An 18,903-nucleotide genomic window follows, 5' to 3' on the forward strand; every position below is an offset into this window, starting at 1 on the left:
GGCGGAGCGGCGCGCCCCCTGCGACGCCCGAGCCCGAGCGCCGCGGCATCCAAGCGGGAGCCGGAGCGGGAGCGGAAGCGGGAACCGGAGCTGGAGCCGAAGCTGGAGCCGGCACTGCGGCGCACGGAGCGGAGCGAGGCAGCCAAACCTAGTAAGTGGCACAGGGAGGGTTAGGGAGGAGTCGCGCCCCTTCCCCCGCACTCTGCGGCGGCCCGGCGCAAGCACACACCCGGGCGTTCCACTCGGAGCCTCGGCCCGACCAGCGGGCGGACGCGCGCTCGGATCCCGGGACTCCTGCCGCCGGCCCCGGCGCTCTTAGGCACGCAGTCCCGCACTGCCGCTAAGCTCGTCCTCCGGATTTAGGAAAGAGAGCTCCCGGGTTCCCGCCGGACTCGAAGCGCCACGAGTCTCAGCCAAGCATGCACCCCAGGTGGGGGCGCAAGACAGTCTACCCGGTCTGAGCCTTCAGTGTCGGGGACCTCTGAGCAATCCATCCAAGAAGGGGAAACTAGGGAGCACTTAGCTGGGATGGGAGAGAAAATGGGCCGGGTCTTCGCGAAGTTTGGCGCCAGAACCACCCAGCTCCCCCTTGAGTTAGAAAATTTGACCCTCCCGGACGGGTCTACCCGGCCACACCCATGCCTCCGGTGCCTCCCGCGCAGGCCTGTGTCAACACTCTGGGCGGAAGAGGGGATGTTCCCGCCGCACCTTCACCCTCTTTAGAGCGGACTTTTCCTTGCCAGGTAAAAGGGACTCGAGGCTGAGTCCCAGGGTGGCGGTCCTGGCAGCCTGCGCACTGCCCAGAGGCATAGCCGCTTCTCCCCAGGTGGCCTCGGAAGCTAGCTGACTCCTGAGGCCTGTCCTCTCATCCCACCGGGCTTCGTGGTCGGGTGGCTGGCGCAGAGAGGGCGATCTGGGGCTGTCCTCCTGACCCCGTCGTGCCGCCTAGACTGGGGAGGTGAGGACACACAGTACAAGGCCTGAGAGGTAGGGGCTCCCAGGCCTGGTCCTCGGCCTTGAACCACACAGCCCTTCCAGCTCCTGCCAGGAAGATGCCCCTCCTTTTCTAGACTCTCCTCAAACATCCTAGCTGAACATGGGACTTCACTACCTTGTGCCTCAGTTTCCTTATCTGAAAGGTAGGCAGGATTCTGTTGTGAGCAGGAGGTTTAAGGGCTTTGCAACAGCAGGCCTGGCTGACTGCTTAGCTGTGTGACCATAGGCAACACACTAACGTCTCTGAACCTGTTTTCTCACCTGAAACATGGGAAAGATGAGTTGGGAAGATTGAGGAGGTCCAAGCACAATGTCAAGCACACAGCCAGCACTCAGTTAGGTGTGACTTTATTAAGTGTCCAGTGTGCAGTAGATGCTGAGCAGAGCTGAGGTGGTGAGGAGCATGACAGTCCCTTGCACTGTCCTCTCAGAGGCCTTTGAAGCCCCCACAGCTTCGTTGACTTCTAATGCAAAGTACATCTCTCTCCAGGGCTAGCTCTCCTCCTCCCACAGGCTCTGTGCCCTGCCCTACTCAGTCTCCCTCCCCGCCCTGCCACAGTAGACCTGACTGTAAGGGGAAGGAGCTCTAAGGCCTAGCAATTAAGGCTTTTCGCAGCTAATCAGAATGTTGGTGGTTCAAACTCACCAGCTACTCCATGGAAGAAACATGAGGCAGTCTGCTTCTGTAAAGATTTACAGCCTTGCAAACCCAGTAGGGGTCAGATGAGTCAGAAATGACTTGATGGCAGTTGAGTTTGGGTTATTTTTAGTCTGTAAGGGGAAGAAACTCTGATGGTGCAGTGGTTAAAGCATTTGGCTGCTAACCAAAAGGTCAACAGTTTGAACCTACCAGCTGCTCCACAGAAGAAAGATGAGGCAGTCTGGATCCGTAAAGATTTACAGTCTTGGAAACTCTATCCTGTAGGGTTGCTGTGAGTTGGAATTGACTTGATGGCAGTGAGTTTGCTTGGCTTGGACCTTAAGGGGTATTCTTCCCTCCCTTGCTCTTGGCTCCTGTCTGTTGCCCAAGGTGGACAGGAGGAGCCCCACGTACTGCCCCTGCTCTGTGCAAGGGAATTCTGCCCACCTCCCTACCCTCCAGCTTTGGGGCACGGGGAGAACTGCTTTCCCCAAGGAGCCATAGAGTTTGAGGCTGTCAGGTGGGTCAGATGTTTGGATGGTGATGGTTCAGACACGCAGTGAAGGCAACTGGGAGAGCAGCCACCAGGGGCAGGAGATAGCGAGAGTTCTGAGGGGTCCCAACCCTGACTTTTTGCTGACTGTGGTGTGTTCATCCAGGTGCCTGGGCCCAGAGGCACCAGGCAGGATGAGCCTCCGGAAGGAGATGGAGCCAGGCGTCTGGTTGCGGATTAGGGACTCAGAGCTGGAACATGCCCAAGCAGCAGTGGGCCCTGGAATATGCAGCAGGGGTGGGGAGGGGGTGCCCAGAGCAGAGCAGAGGCAGGCCTAGGGCCCGGGGGAGGATGCACAGGTCCCAGGAGTGGCCTAAAGGGTGTAGGTGGCCAGAAACCCTGGTAGGAAAAAAACAGAGATCCAGCTTGTAAACACCCATGTTTATCCCTGGCTACCTGCCACCCAGCTGCCGGGGGGGCAGGAGGTGGGTGGCGAGGGAGTGTCCACCTGATGTCTTAGCAGGACCCACAGAATGGGCTACCTCCTGAGGCTTCCTTCTACACAGAAGCCCTCTGTGTCCTTTCTCTGTAGCCCACCACCCTCCTCCACTCACCCACTGGTGTGGCACATCCCGTCTTCCATAACCCTCCTCTTCTTTCCAAGGAAGTTCATTGGAAACTAATTAGGTTTATGTTTAGTGGTCAGCGTTTGGAGAGCAGTTGATAGGGAACATGACAGAGATACAGGGATACTGTCTGTCTTTGGGAATAATCCACCAGGCACCCTCTAAAGCCCATCACCTGCGGCCCCTGCCCAGGAAGAGCTCAGCACACAGGGTGAGGGGTGGGAGGGGGTAAATCAGCTCTCAGCCCTCTAACGGGAGAAATTGAGGCCATGAATGTTTCAGGAACCCCTTGGCAAGTGACCACAAAATAGCATCACGGTTGAGAGCTGGATTGCCTGTGACTGTATGGGACTCTGGATTTGTCTTTCAAAGCTTGAAAATGGGAATAAATATTACACACCTCCCAGGACAGTTGTGAGGACCGAAGAAATACTATGTGGGAAACACAGAGCAGCGTCCAACTGACGTGTCCTAGTTGCTCTGCACTGTATCACTGTTCTGGTTACTTAGTGCCGCTCTAACAGAAATATACCACAAATGGGATGGCCTTATCAAACAGGAGTTTATTCACTTACAGTTTGGGAGGCTAGAAGTCCAAGTTCCAAGTGCCAGGCTCTAGGGGTTGGGTGAAAGCCCCTCAACTCTGGGCTTCAGCTCTGCCTCTTGCTCCCTGCCCACTGAAGCTAGAGGCATCTCTTCACTCAGGCAGCTACTGGCTGCTGAGGCTAACAAGCCCAAGGTCGACAAATAAAATGGCACAGTCTCAATGTTATCAAACCACATGGCAGGCCATTAATTCAAGTCCATTGTAAGTCACCGGGTTGGCAGAGCATGGTAGGCTGCTGAACAATGACACAGCTACATGCAGGGTTCAAGTGTGCCATAAACTAGAGACCACTCCCCAAGGCTTCTGCTTATATACAGGAAGCAGACCACATTCCCTAAGGCAGCTACTCAGCTGCTCCCAGCAGATTCCACATGGAGTTGATTACCAGTCTCATCATGGGGAATACTACAGCCAGCTGCCCAGCCACTCAACCAGGCCCAGCCAAGTTGACACTCAAACTGAACTACCACAATCACCATTACAAACACACCTTGAATACACGTATTTTCTAGCCAGGAATACTTTCTCTTTGAATTCTGATGACAGCCTTCTGACTTTGGTGCTATTATTGTCCCCATTTTATAGATGAGAGCATGGAGGCTTAAAAAGTTTAGGGTCTAGACATAAAAGAATTCAAATGCCACTATGACTTATCAGAATTTTATATGATTTCGTCAAGCTGATAACTGGTACACAGCATTGTGACTTAGATGACATGTAATTCGTTCTTGAATATCTTCAAGCATTTTTATGTCTGAAAACTGAAAAAGAAAATATGAATTGTCCATAGTCTACAGAGTTTTTTTTTTTTTTTTTCCTTCCAAACAGTAATCATGCTGATTTGAAGCAGCAGCCCCTGTGTGCTCCTTACCCCTCTGCTCTGCTCTGGTTTTCTCCAGAGTATTTAGCATTCCTGGGCATCCTGTCTAGTTGCTCACTGTCTGCCCTCCAGTACAACAAGCTCCCCGCGGGAAGGAATTTTGGACCATTTTGTCCGCTGTGATACTCCCTCAGAGCCTAGAATAGTACCCAGCACTTAGTATGCTTTGCAAATTATAAAGTGTTTTACAAACATAAGATCTATTATTATATTTGCCAACTGTGTAGATTGCCTGAAAATAAAATATAAAGACCCACTGGCAGAAACCATTCCCTCAAAAAGCTGGCAAATCGTGCTTGCTGTAGTGTCGGAGATAATTTGATGAAGGTTAAAAAACAACTGAGATCATTTATGTAATATTTTAATAAAGCTTCTTATATGTGAGTTCAAAGACAAGTTAATTTTTTAAAGTCTCTCTATTAGCAAATTGTTTAAAGGCAGTTAAATTTTAAAAAAAAATCTTTCTATGGGTTAATTAACACTTGGTCTCCTGATAACTTTTTATTTTGTTAGCACAAAAGATTTTTTAAAATCTTCATTTTATTGATTTCCACATGATAAAAGTAACACATGTTAACTGTAGAAAATTTGGAAAATCATAAAAAATAAAAAGAGCATAAAAATCCTCTGAAAGCCCACCATTGCCCAGAGAACACATGGTGACTAAAATATTTTAGTCTGTTTCCCTTCTGGTTTTTTTATGCATGTTCATGTGTAGAATCTGTAGGCTTTTTTTTTTTTCTTTTGAAAAATAAGGATCATGCTGTATGCACAGTTCTATAACCTACTTTCTTTCCTTTAACATTATATTCAAAGTCTTTACCTATGTTATTAAAATTTCTTTAAAACTATGACTTCATGGCTATGTAATATCCCATTATAAGTGTGAGGCATAATTTGCCCAGCCTGACCTCTCTGACTGGACTCTGGGGTTCCTCCCATGTTTCAGTGATAGAAATAATGCTTGTCTGCACCCCCTCTGGTTGTCAGAACCCTGAACCAGACTCTTTTACATACATGGTCAGGAACTACCTGCTAGGTTGCACATGGACTAGGTTATGCAGTTAGGCATTAATGTTAAGCCCTAGATACTGGACCATAGTGTGGTAGAAAAGGGGTGGCAAGTGATCTTACCATCAAGTCAGCCCCCAACTCATGGCGACCCCTGCATAATGAAATAAAACACTGCCTGGTCTTGAACCATCCCCATGATTGGGTGCAGACCAGACTGTGATCCACAGGGTTTTCATTGCCTTATTTTTAGAAGTAGATCACTAAGCCTCACTTCATAGTCCTTCTTAGTCTGGAAGCAGTGCTGAGAAGTGTTCAGCATCAGAGCAACATGTAAGCCTACATGTTTGACTGACGGGTGGTGGCTGCACACGAGGTGTACTGGCTAGGAATTGAACCCAGGTCTCATGCATGAAAAGAGAATTCTGCCACTATGCTCTGTAGAAGGCTGTTGTTGTTAAGGGCCATTGAGTTAGATCTGATTTGTAGCGACCCTATGGACAATAGATTGGAACAATGCCCAGTGCAATACATCCTTTGATTTGTTGACTGATGCTTCCATGGGCATGGACTGTAGATCCAAGTAAAATGAAATCCTTGGCAACTTCAATCTTTTCTCAACTGATCATGATGTTGCTTATAGGGCCAGTTGTGAGGATTTTGGTTTTATTTATGTTGAGGTGTAATTCATATTGAAGGATGTAGTCTCTGATCTTCATCAATAAGTGCTTCAAGTCTTCACTTTCAGCAAGCAAGGCTGTGTCATTTGCATGTCATAGGTCATTGATGAGTCTTCCTCCAAATCTTAATGCCACATGCTTCTTCATACAGTTCAGCTTTTCATGTTATTTGTTCAGCATGCAGATGGAGTAAGTATGATGAAAGGATACAGCCCTGATGCACACCTTTCTTGATTCTAAACCACACAGTATTCCCTTGTTCTGTTCAAATGACTGCCTCTTGGTCTATGTGCAGGTTCCTCATGAGCACAATTAAGTGTTCTTAATTCCCATTCTTCCCAATACATCCATAATTTCTTATAATTCACACAGTTGAAAGCCTTTGCATTGTCAATAAAAGCCAAGTAAACATCTTTCCGGTATTCTCTGCTTTCAGCCAGGATTCATCTGACATAAAGCAGGCTATCCCTTATTCCACATCCTCTTCTAAATCCGGGTTGAATTTCTGGCAGTTCCCTGTGGATGTAGTGCTGCAACTGTTTTTGAATTATCTTCAGCAAAAGTTTACTTGTGTGTGATATTAAAGATGGTTCAATAATTTCTAATAATGTTGGATCACCTTTCTTTGATATGGGCACAAATATGGATCTCTTCCAGTCAGTTGGCCAGGTAGCTGTCTTCCAAATTTCTTGGCATAAATGAGTGCCTCCAGCACTGCCTTTGTTTGCTGAAACATCTCAGTGGGTAGTCTGTCAATTCCTGAAGCCTAGTTCTTTGGAGCTCTTGTGGCATAGTGCCTAAGGCATCTGACTGCTAATCATAAGTCTGGTGGTTCAAATCCACCAGCCACTCCTTGGAAAGCAGATTGGGCAATCTAATTCCATATGGATATCACCTTGGAAAAGCAAAGAGGGGTCGCTGAGTTGGAAACAACTTGATGGCAGTGAGAGTTTTTCCACCAAATCCTTCGGTGCTGCTTGGACTTCTTCCTTCAGCACCATTGGATCTTGATCATATGCTACATTCTGAAATGGATGAATGTCGACCAATTCTTTTTGGTACAGTGACTCTCTGTATTCCTTCCATCCTCTTTTGATGCTTCCTGCATCATTCAATAGGAGCTCTGGTGGCATAGTGCCTATAGCATTTGACTGCTAACCAGAAGGCTGGTGGTAGTTCAAACCCACCAGCCGCTCCTCAGAAGGAAGACTGGGCAATCTACTTCCATAGTGATACTGCCTCGGAAACCCAAGGAGGGGTCGCTATGAGTTGGAACTGACTCGACAGCAGTCAGTTTGGTTTTTTGGTTTTGCATCGTTCAATATTTTGCCTGTAGAATCCTTCAGTATTGCAACTCGAGGCTTGAATTTTTTTTTTTTTTTTTAGTTCTTTCAGCTTAAGAAATGCTGAATGTGTTCTTCCCCTTTGATTTTCCAACTCCAGAGCTTTGCACATTTCAATATAATACTTAAGTCTGTCTTCTCAAGCTGCCCTTTGAAATCTGTTCAGCTCTTTCACTTCACCATTTCTTCCATTCACTTCGTTGTTGTTATTTGCCGTCAAGTGGGCCCCAACTCATAGCGACCCCTCCTTGCGTTTCCGAGGCAGTATCACTACAGAAGTAGGATTGCCCAAATTCACTTTAGCTACTGTGAATTCAAGAGCAAGTTTCATAGTCTGTTCCGACATCCATTTTTGTCTTTTCTTCCTTTCCTGTCTTTTTAATGACCTTTTGCTCTCTTCATATACGATGTCCTTGATGTCATCCCACAACTCAACTGGTCTTCAGTCACTGGTGGTCAATGCATTAAATCTGTTATTCAGATGGTCTCTAAATTCAGGTGAGATGTACTCAAGGTCCTTTTTGGTTCTAATGGATTTGTGTTAATTTTTTTTTCACCTTCAACTTAAACTTGCATATGGCCTTGCTCTGACTGATGATATTGAGCTTCTCCATCATTTCTTTCCACATATGTTGTCAATTTGATTCTTGTGTATTCCTTCTGGTGAAATCCATGTGTATAGTTGCCATTTATGTTGTTTAAAATAGGTATTTACAGTGAATAAGTCTTTGGTCAGGAGCTCTGGTAGCATAGTGCCTAAGGCACTTGACTACTAACCAGAAGGCTGGCAGTTCAAACCCACCAGCCACTCCTCAGAAGGTTGGGCAATCTACTTCAGTACTGATACTGCCTCAGAAACCCAAGGAGGGGTTGCTATGAGTCAGGGCTGATTTGATGGCAAATAACAACAACAAGAAGAAGTCTTTGGTCATGCAAAATTTTATCATTCGATCTCTGGCATCATTTCCCTTGCCAAGGCCATATCTTCCCATGACTGATGCTTCTTCTTTGTTTCCAACTTTCACATTCCAATCACCACTAATTATCAATGCATCTAGATTGCAGGTTTGGTCAACTTCAGACTGCAGAAAGTGGTAAAAATCTTCATTTTCCTCATCTTTGGGTTTAGTGGTTGGTGCATAAATTTGAATGATAGTAGTATTCACTGGTCTTCCTTGTAGACATATGGATATTATCCTATCACTGACAGCCTTGTACTTCAGCATAGATCTTGAACTGTTCTCTTTGACAATGAATTTGTCATTCCCAGCATAATAAACTATATTATTGTCAGATTCATAATGGCCAATACCAGTCCATTTCAGTTCACTTATGCCTGATATCTATCTTTATGTGTTTCATTTCATTTTTGACAACTTCCAATTTTCCAAGATTCATATTCCGTGCATTCCATGTTCCGATTATTAATGGGTGTTTGAAGCTGTTTCTCCTCATGTTGAGTCATGCCCCATCAGCAGATAAAGGTCCAGAAAGCTTTACTCCATCCATGTCATTAAGGTTGACTCTACGTTGAGGATGCAGCTCTTTTGCAGTCATGTTGAGTGCTTCCCAACCTGAGGAGCTCATCTTCTGGCACTGTATCAGACACTGTTTCTGTGCTATTCATAAGGTTTTCAGTGGCCTTTTTTTTTTTTTTCCCCCCAGAAGTAGACATGGCACCTCCTTCTTCCTAGTCGGTCTTAGTCTGGAAGTTCTGCTGAAACCTCTCCACCATGGGGACCCTGCTAGTATTTGATATACCAATGGCATAGCTTTCAGCATCACAGCTACGCACAAGCTACCACAGTATGACAGACTGATAGACAAGCAGTGGTATAGAAGGCTAGGCTAGGTAAATTAAGGCAACATGGAGACCCAGTAACCTCCAGGCACATCCTGACCAACCCTAGTGGAGCACACATGGCCAGACATTGCGGAGACCAATGGTCTCCTTACTGCAGAGACTGCTACACACTTTTTCTAATATCAGGCCACGTTACCTGCTTGCATACCTCAGTGCCTCCCACCCACATCTCTGTCACTATTCTCTCTTTGTCTCCTCCACTCCTGAATTCATGCATTCCTTCATTAAATCATATGACAAACATTTAATGACATTTGTTTGAGCACTTTCCAGGGCATGTTCTTCTCCACTGGGGGAGTCACCAGCTGGGTGACCTTCCATGTAGGAGGAATTCTGCCACCTGCCCCCACCCTGACCTTGCAGCCCTGAGAGTTAGCCCTTGCCTTGGTGAGGTGCATGCAGCCCTTTGAGTTCAATGTGTGCCTCTGGGCCTGGATGATCTCATTCATACCCAGTGTTCACCTCTGAGAGATGACATCATTCATTCATTCATTCAGTAGTCACTGAGCACTTGCTGTGTGCGAGGCATTGCTGGGGGCTGCACAGACCTGGAGTTGCCAGCCCCACCATCTCAGGAAGGGCCTCTCTGCCAGGGAATCACACTCAGCTCCTCCCTCTTCCTCACCCTCTGCCTCTGATCCATCTGTCCCATTTCTTAAATGCACTTTTCATAGCTTTCTCTGTTCTTAAGACTCACCCAGCATCTTCCTGCCCAGAGGACTTTGCACCTCGTGTTCCCTCTGCCTGGAACCATCTCCTCTCAGGTGTTCGTCCAGCTTGCTCCCTTGGTCAGGTCTTTGCTTGCACATCACCTCTGCACTAAGGCCATTCAAACCCCCAAAAACCAAACTCATTGCCTTTGAGAAATTTCAACTCTTAGCAACCCTATAGGACAGAGTAGAACTGCCCCATAGGGTTTCCAAGGCTATAATCTTTTTGGAAGAAGACTACCACGTCTTTTTCCTGTGGAACAGCTGGTGGGTTCAAATTGCCAATCTTTCAATTAGCAGCTGAGCGCTTAACTGCTGTGCCAACAGGGGTCCTATATCTCCATCCACAGCCCCTATATCTCAATGTGCAAACCCCACCTACACACACAGGTTCATTCCTTCTCTCTGCTGTTCTTGTTAGTTGCTATGAACTTGGTTCTGACTCATGGTGACTCCCTATGTGCAGAGTACAACTGCTCCATAGGTGTTTCAAGACTGTGACTTTTCAAAAGCAGATTACCAGGCCTGTCTTCCGAGGTGCCTCTAGGGGGGTTCGAACTGCCAACCTTCCAGCTAGTAGCTGAGTACTTAACCACCTATGCACCCAGGGACTCCAGTCCTTCCCTTAGCACTGCCTAACACACTTCACCATTGTCTGTCATCTCACAGGAAAGTCTCATGAGGACAGGGACTGAGAGTGATTGGTGCACTGCTTTATCCCAGCTCCCAAGCCTGGCGCACAAGTGACTTTGAGTAAATACTTGAAGCAGCGATGGGGCCTCTCTCTTCTTCACCCATCCCCACTGCCACAGCCTCCTCACTGCTGCCCTGCCTCCCACGCCCTGCACCTGGTTCACTCTCGACTCAGACACAGTGACACCTTCTAGAAAAGGTAAAATCTGACCATGTCACTGCCCTGCTTAAGATCCTCCAAAGTGCACTCTTGGGACAGGGACCTCACTACCTCACCTGTGACTGACCTCCCTAGAACACCAACGTGCACCTTCATCCTTCAGGTCTCCCTGTTGTCTCTGTACAATGGGGATTCATTTTGAGGACCCAGTGAGATGTGAGCACGCAATGGGCCTGGCACTGAGCAGGTGTTCCCTCTACGCAGGGCATCAGATTACCCCTTCCACAGGCTAGCCCACTCCTGAGCCCCTTGCTGGCTGTGCCCCGGTGAGGCCAGACCCTCTGCCAGGCATCCTTCTTCGGGCTGCATGTCTGTGGGCTGAGTAGCCCCTGGTACTTCTGTCTCATCAGGCTCCCCACACCCAGAAGCCCCCCACATGCACAGACTCATCTCCCAGGTCTGAGTGTTGCATGGGGGGCCCAGAGTAGAGTATTCTGGGAGTGGAGGACCTGCAGGAAGTAGGAGTGACATGGACTTGCCACCCACCATTCAGCCACTTCAAAGCCTGGAGTGCCTCCTGCCACCCTCGAGTTCCCAGCCAGACAGTCCGGTCAGAGATGAGTCATCACAGGAGCCAACCTCGGGAGCTGGGCTTGGAGAGAGGCAGGCTCAGGGAGACTTGGCCTCGCAGGGCACAGCCCCCCGCCCCCAGAAGTTGTTGCTCCCGGAATCCTTTCCCCAGCAAAGCACGGACCCAGCCAGTCTGTGCCAGGCTCGTCCAGTGTGTATCCTCACAGCAGCTCGGGTCACGTGGGGAAACACTCAGAACAGGCACCTGCTATCCCGACACAGCCTTCCAGCTCGTGTGTCTGGGTGGCCCTGACAAAGCTCCACCCCAGCAGAGGATCTGAGGCCACCAGGAAGTGATCTTCTCATGGGTCCTCATGCCGAAATCACAATGTGGGAAGGGGAGGAGGAAACAAATGCCCATCTTGAAAACCCAGGTGCAATTTTAGACTCTCAAAAGCCCCACCTCGTGTTTTCCAAGGGTTTTGTGTGCCAGTGGTGGTGCTTTGTAAATATTTGAATAAATGGATGCAAGGCAGGGATGCTGGGAGGATACAGTGGGAGGTGTGTGAAAAGCGCTAGTTGGGTTGCATGATGCAAGGAATGCTAAAACAAAACAAAGCGCAGACGCCGCACTTATTATCATCAAGTCGATTTTAACTCGTGGCAACCCCCTGTGACAACAGAACTGCTCCATAGGGTTTCTTGGCTGTAATTTTTACATCACATCACCAGGGCTTTCTTCCAAGGTGCCGCCGGATGGGTTCAACTGCCAATCTTGAAGGTAGTCACTGAGCATGGATAGTGCACCACCTGGGGCCTTGAAGGGATGGTCCCCGTGGCTCGTGTCAGGCTTGTGTCACTGCAGGGAGCAAAGCGTTATTAAAGGCGGCCTTAACATGTAAGCCACGCATTAGGATAAGGCCAGGGTTGGCTTACTCTAGACTTTCTGTGTTCTTTTGATTTGTTACCTCACAAGTACCTAGTCCCGAGCAAGTCTGCAGAGGCCACATTGGCTCTCCCTGCCCTCAGGGACCTAATGGCCTAGGACTGTTTAGAACCAGACCTGTCCTGGAAGGATGTCCAGGGGCTATGGACGCACAGCCAGAGTGACTGCTGTATCTCAATTCTGTTCCACTGGTCTATGTGTCTGTTGTTGTACCAATACCAGGAAGTTTTGACTACTGTGACTGTATAGCAGGTGTGAGGTCTGGGAGTGTGAGACCTCTTACTTTATTCTTCTTCACTAGTGCTTTGTTTATCCGAGGTCTGTTTCCTTCCCAATGGTGAAGGAGGGCTTCATTGAAGGGGTTCCTTGAGCTGAGTGTTGACAGCTAAATAGGAGTTTGCCAGGTGGAGAGGGAAGGAATGGAATGTCAGGGAGAGGGAACAGCCTGGCAGTATGAAAGGCCCAGTATGTCCAGAAAGCAGAGAGGTGTTTGGAAAGCCAGAGCACCAGGCCTGGCAGATCTCTGTGGGATGATCTTGGCACTAACCAAGAATCACTGGGGGTGAGAGAGTCCCTGCTTACACAGCAACCCCCCTCTCTCATCTCTGTGACCTTGAGCAGGTTATCTACCTCCCTGAGCCTTAGTTTTGGAGACCATATTGTCCACCTCAGGGGAGCTGCTACAACAATACTGGCGATGCTACCTGTCCCTCAGATGTTTGATGGATGTGAGCCACACCCCAAGGCCCCAACGCCCATAAGGCCTCCACATATGGAAACGTCTGCCTGACCAATGGCCAGACCAGCTGGACCCTCGCCTGGCTCCTTACATGTGATCCACCAAACACCCAAACTGACCATGGAAAAGACTATGTAATAGAAGAGTTCAGAAGGCCCCTTGCCCCAGGAGTCCCACCTCCCACCTGCAAAGCCTCAGCTTTCATCCCAGAGACAGTCACCGGCCCCAGTGGGAGGAAAGTGAGGTCAGAGGGGCCTCTGGTAGAAGCAGGATCCTGAGGACAACCCCTTGAGGCTGACGGGGTGGTCAGCAACACCTCCTTGGCATCAGGTACCACCAGAGGCCACCCTACAGGAAGTGTCCACTCAGCACGCATTTATTAAGCACCTACACTATGTCAGTCCATAGAGAGGTAGACAAGGTCCCTGGGTGGGGAGGTCATTGTTCAAAGCCGGGACATCTTCCTGAGGCCTTTCCTGGACATTTTACTGAGCTACAGAAGGGAGTTCAGACAAGGAGTGGTGAGATCCATTTTGCCTTTAAGGAAGTACCTCCCTGGAAGCAGCAGGGGAGGCAATTGTGCGTCCACCTTCATCCTCACAAAGACACGGTACACACAGGCACACCCATGATGTGCATGTAGACACAGAAACGCACATGTATTTTTAGGTGCCATCAGTTGATTCCGACTCATGTGACAGAGTTAGGACCTTCCCCACAGGGTTTTCTAGGCTGTAATGTTTATGGGACCAGATTGCTGCCATGTCTTTCTCCTACAGAGCTGCCAGTGGGTTCAAACCATCAACCATTCAGTTCACAGCCGACCGTTTAACTGTCGTGCTACCAGGCCTCCTTTGCACATGTATTTTTAGAAAGCATAGCTCCCAGGCCCTGAGATTCTTCTCAAGTTTTCTGATGTGAAATCACAGCTCCCCAAAGAATCTACCACTTTTAGGAGACCTCCCCACCAGGCCAAGGATAACACGTCCTACTCACACTGCCCTGCTGGTTTCTATGGGGACAGGGAGTGAGGCCAGGCCACCTCAGGGTTCACAGCAGGGAAGGGTGAGTGATGTCAGGAGGGGGTGGAAGGAGCCACCTGGAGAGAGGTCTCTGGAGGTTTCCGGGTCCTCGGCAGTGACGGTCCCTGCCTCCCTCCTGTCCCCTTGAGAGCACAGCAGACATCTAACCCACCTGACACCTCATGCTGGGCGCAGTAGGCACAGCCCCCTCGTCCTTGGAGCAAGTGAACAACCCTGCTTTTCCCAGAGGATGCTGAGGCTCAGAAAAGTTCAATGTTTCACCCAAAGTCACACCACCAGCAAGTGGCAAAGTTGCTATTAGCCATCAGGGCGTCAGATTTCTGAGCACTTTCTAAAGATTAAGTCTTTGAATCATTTATTGAACGGAAAAAACAATTACAGAACATGGCACTCATTGAAGGAAAAAATACAGGAAAAGAGGTCCCTGGGGGAGACGAGGGTGGGACCCTATAGACCAGCTTCAGCAGAAAAGTTCCATCTGCAGATGCAGCCCCAAAATCTGGAAGCTGGCGGCGTGCTGGGCCCTGAAGGAGGCAGGGTCTTTTCCTGTGGGCTTGCGGCTGCCACCTTTCTCTCCAGAAGCCCACAGGGCACAGCCTGCCCCCCACCCTCAGGTCACTTGGGGACACCTGAGGAGGAGCTGAACCAGTTCAGATCTTTGACAACATTGGGGAAACGGGTTACTTTTCGGAAAATGTTTTCTCCATTGTGAATGGTGGGTCAGATTCACTTGTGTAGGAGGACAGGGATGGGGGTAAGGATCGAGCAGGAGAGCCAAAGGGGTGCAGCAGAGTCTGGGTGGGTGGCTGGGGAATCCGTGTTAGAGCGGGCCTGGCCTCCCCACTCGCTCAGTACCCTCCATGGCACCAGGTCCACCGGAGATGCAAGCCACCAGAGTATGACAGACAGGCAATGGTCCCACCCTATCTCCTGCCAATTTAGAGGGCAACCAGAAAAGTCCCCAGAAAGAAATGCCCCAAAGTTTCGCAAGCAAGACTCAACCCATAGATGTCAGCGCTCACGAGACCGCAAACAGTAAGGTGGTACCATGGCCCCATGGAGTGGGGGAAGGATAGCCGACACAACCCACCTTCAGGCAGGGGTCTGCCCGGCCTCCACGACTCCGACGCATCAGGCGCACACCTAGGTGACTCAGGGCTGTCCACTTGTCTCTCGGAACTCCAGAATCCAAGGCAAACCCATTGCCTTCGAGTTGACTCACGGCAACTTCATGTGCTGTTGCAGACTAGAACTGCACTCCGAAGCGTTTTCCAGGCTGTGACATTTTGGAAGCAGGACTGTCTTCCGCTGCCAAACTTTCTGTTCCTGGTTGAGCGCGTAACGGTTTGCGCTACCCCGGGAGTCCATCTTGGGAGTCCAGCGGGCTTTAAGCGGCTCCGCAGGCTCCTCCCAGGCTCTGCCCACGCCAGCGTCCCCCTCCCTTCCCCAGCTCGCCCTCCAGCATTTCAGCTCATCTCTGCCCCCTAGAGGCAGCTCCCAAAGTTGCCCTCCCTCCACCAACCATTTACAGGTGAGAAGACTGAGGACGTTAAGGCCTGGGGAAGGGGAGGGAGGGAAACCCTGACCCAGGGAAACCCCGAGGGACCTTGACCAAGTGGCTGCAAAATGGCAGTCTGTTCTGTCGCCCAGTGCCAGCCTATGAGACACTTTCAGCCTTCGGTGGGCCTGGCCCAGGCCCTCACCAAGGAGGAGCAGTGCTGGCCGGGGTCCTCGGGAAGGCCGTGCTGGACGGGGGAAACCAGGATTCCCCCAGGCCCCAGGCCCCAGGCCCCAAGAACAGACGCTCCACAGTCTTGCCTTCAGCAGCAGATGGCAGCTCCGTGGGAGGTGGGGGCACCCTTCCTCCCTCTGGCCTCTGGGGACAGATCCAAGGAAGGAGGGACTTTGGGGCCCCGAAGAGACCCCAGCCTGTAGCAAAGCAGGACGAGCTGACCGACAGAGAAACAGGCAGAGCTTTGCTGTGTCACAGTGGCTGCCTGCAAGCTGGCACCAGTTGTCACCTGGCAGAGGCTTGGGGTGAGCTTGGGTCTCCCTCAGAGTCCTCGTGATGAAGTTACTAAAAGGGAGAGAAGGAATCGTGTCTGGCAGGCGTCTGGGGCCAAGGATTCCAGGCAGAGGGATTGTGAAGTGGGAGCAGGCTCGGCTTGCTCCAGCAGCAGCATGTAGACCAGAGTGGCTGCAGAGGAGGACAGGAAAAGTGGGAGGGGCAGCAGGAGTCAGGTGATGGAGGGCAGCGGAGGCCATGGCAGGACTTTGGCTTCTACTCAAGGAGATGGACAGTCATTGGAGAGTGTTGAGCTGAGGAGGGACCTGCTCACCCTAACTTGGCAGAAGAGACTGAAGGGACACAGGTAGAGAGGTCTGGAGACCAAGTGGGGGACCTGAGTGTGGGTAGGCTTGGTGGGGCTGGGGATGAAGATTTGAGGTTTGCACATGTTCATCTGAGATACTTTGTGAACATCTGAGTGGAAACACAGGACAGGCAGTGAGATGTGTACATCTTGAGTTCAGAGGGGAGTCCGAAGCTGGGGATGGAAATTTGGGGGCTGTCAGTGTATGGGTGCTGCTCAGTCCTTGGGGCTAGATGAGATCATCAAGGAGCAAGGTGGGAAAGGGGAGGGTCTAGGGACTCAGCTTTGGGTTGATGGAGAGCAATATGGTTCCTGCCTCTAGAAGTCCTGTTGGGAAAGTGTGATCCCAAAGCCAAGTGCATGGGGGAGGGGATTTTCTTACACATAGGAGATGTGTAAGGATACTACCATTTCCCTGCCAAGAGCTACTGGGGATTTAAAAAATAAATAAATACTCACTGCCATTGAGTCGATTCCAACTCATAGCAACCACCACCATTGGGTCTCCAAGGCTGTAAATCTTTATAGAAGTAGACTGCCTCATCTTTCCTCTGTGGAACAGCTAGTGGGTTCAAACCACTGACCTTTTGGCTAGCAGCTAAATGCCTTAACCACTACATCACCAGGACTCCTTATTAGCGACCCCAAATTCAGCCCCACCTGGAACTGTGCCCAGGATGACTCGGAAAGATGAGCTGTCCTCAGTGATGGCATCACTGAGTGTGTGGGCCTCTGTTGGAGATGTTAGCACAAACGTCTTCTCCTTCTGTGGGTTACCTTGTGACTCTCATCATGGGTCTTTGGATTAGTCCACCCAAAACCAAACCCACTGCCATCAAGTTGATTCTGACTCATAGCGACCCCCTCTGGGTTTCCGAAGCAGTAAATCATTATGGAAGTAGATTGCCCCATCTGCCTGCCACAGAGTGGCTGGTGGGTTTGAACCACCAACCTTCTGGTTAGCAGTCGTGTTGTTCTTTATAACTACATCATTATTTGATGCATATTTAACATAAAACGATACAGAACATACTATGGATGAACACTTTTGGACGCTTCAGGAGCAGAGGGTTTCTTTGCTGCCGCCCAAAGAATGACATTTTAGAAATGTGACAGCCAAAGTAGGCACATTTTGAGTCAAACAGCAACCTTGATAAGAGTTTGTGTCTATTATTGAGGCTTCAGGTTTGGGGTTAAATGGAAAGGTTTGCTCATGAAATCATTTAAACCTTTTCAAAATCTCATAAACAGGTAAGAAGCCATTTCCAGTACTTCAATACATTGGCAGGGATCCCAGTGGGGTCACCTGGATTATGACAGTACCTGTAGCCACCATGCAAACACAACACTCTGAACAGTGCAGACTGTAGCATGTGGCCTGGCTCCTTGCGATGGAGGAGGGTGATCACTTACACCTGTGTAATACCAGTCCCAGCCTGTCTACCAAGCGTGAAATCCAATTATGTAAAACAACATGACTATCAAATTCCCAGACAGTACGTAATTTCTAACTGAATTTGTATATTCAGAAACCTGTGGCATGTTTTTAAATTCTTTTAAGATGCAAAGTATATTGAGAATTAACCCAGGTATAGATCCATCAACCTATAGTCAGCTGATCTTTGACAAAGGCCCCAAATCCATTAAGTGGGGAAGAGAATGTTTGTTTAATAAATGGTGCTGGCAAAACTGGAGATCCATTTGCAGAAAAATGAAACAAGATCTGTACCTCACACCACACACAAAAACAAACTCCAGATGGATCAAAGACTTAAATGTGAAACCTAGAACTATACAGTTTCTCAAGGAAAATTTAGGCTCAAACTTAAGGGCCCTAATATTTGGTATAAATAGACTACCAAGCATAATTCAAAATGCACCAACAGCAGAAGAGAAGCCAGATGATTGGGACCTTCTAAAAATTAAATGTTTATGTGCTTCCAAAGACTTCTCCAAAAGAGTCAAAAGAGAACCTACAGATTGGGAAAAAATATTTGGTAATAACATATCTGACAAGGGACTTATCTCTAGAATTTATAGAACACTCCAACACCTCAATAACAAAAAGACAAACAATCCAATTAAAAAATGGGCAGAAGACATGAATAGACACTTCACCAAGGAGGATATTCAAGCGGCCAACAAACATATGAAGAAATGCTCACGATCATTAGCTATTAGAGAGATGCAAATCAAAACAACAATGAGATACCATCTTGCTCCAGCACTAGTAGCAAAGTTCAACAAGACAGAAAATAACAAATGCTGGCGAGGTTGTGGAGAGATTGGGACTCTCATACACTGCTGGTGGGACTGTAAAATGGTACAACCATTGTGGAAAGCAGTATGGCGATTCCTTCAAAAGTTGGAAATACAAATACCATTTGACCCAGCCATCCCATTACTAGGTATATACCCTAAAGAAGTGAGAGCCATAACAAGAACAGATATATGCACGCCGATGTTCATCGCAGCACTATTTACAATAGCCAAAACTTGGAAACAACCTAGGTGTCCAACAACTGAGGAA

At 49.0% G+C, this 18,903-nt stretch overlaps 1 protein-coding gene across 1 annotated transcript in view; it reads left to right on the forward strand.

Annotated features, from left to right (window-relative positions):
* Nucleotides 1-18,903, forward strand: part of BEAN1 (brain expressed associated with NEDD4 1) — a 34,786-nt gene that overhangs the window by 438 nt on the left and 15,445 nt on the right. Inside the window, exons 2-4 of the mRNA XM_042780878.1 lie at nt 8-151; nt 364-430; nt 2,296-2,426. Coding sequence (XP_042636812.1) covers nt 8-151; nt 364-430; nt 2,296-2,426 — 342 coding nt within the window. The remainder of the gene's footprint in view (nt 1-7; nt 152-363; nt 431-2,295; nt 2,427-18,903) is intronic.

The sequence above is a fragment of the Orycteropus afer genome, unplaced genomic scaffold (assembly GCF_000298275.1).
Source record: "Orycteropus afer afer isolate SDZICR_OR568_19922 unplaced genomic scaffold, OryAfe1.0 scaffold00067, whole genome shotgun sequence".
Classification (NCBI taxonomy): domain Eukaryota; kingdom Metazoa; phylum Chordata; class Mammalia; order Tubulidentata; family Orycteropodidae; genus Orycteropus; species Orycteropus afer.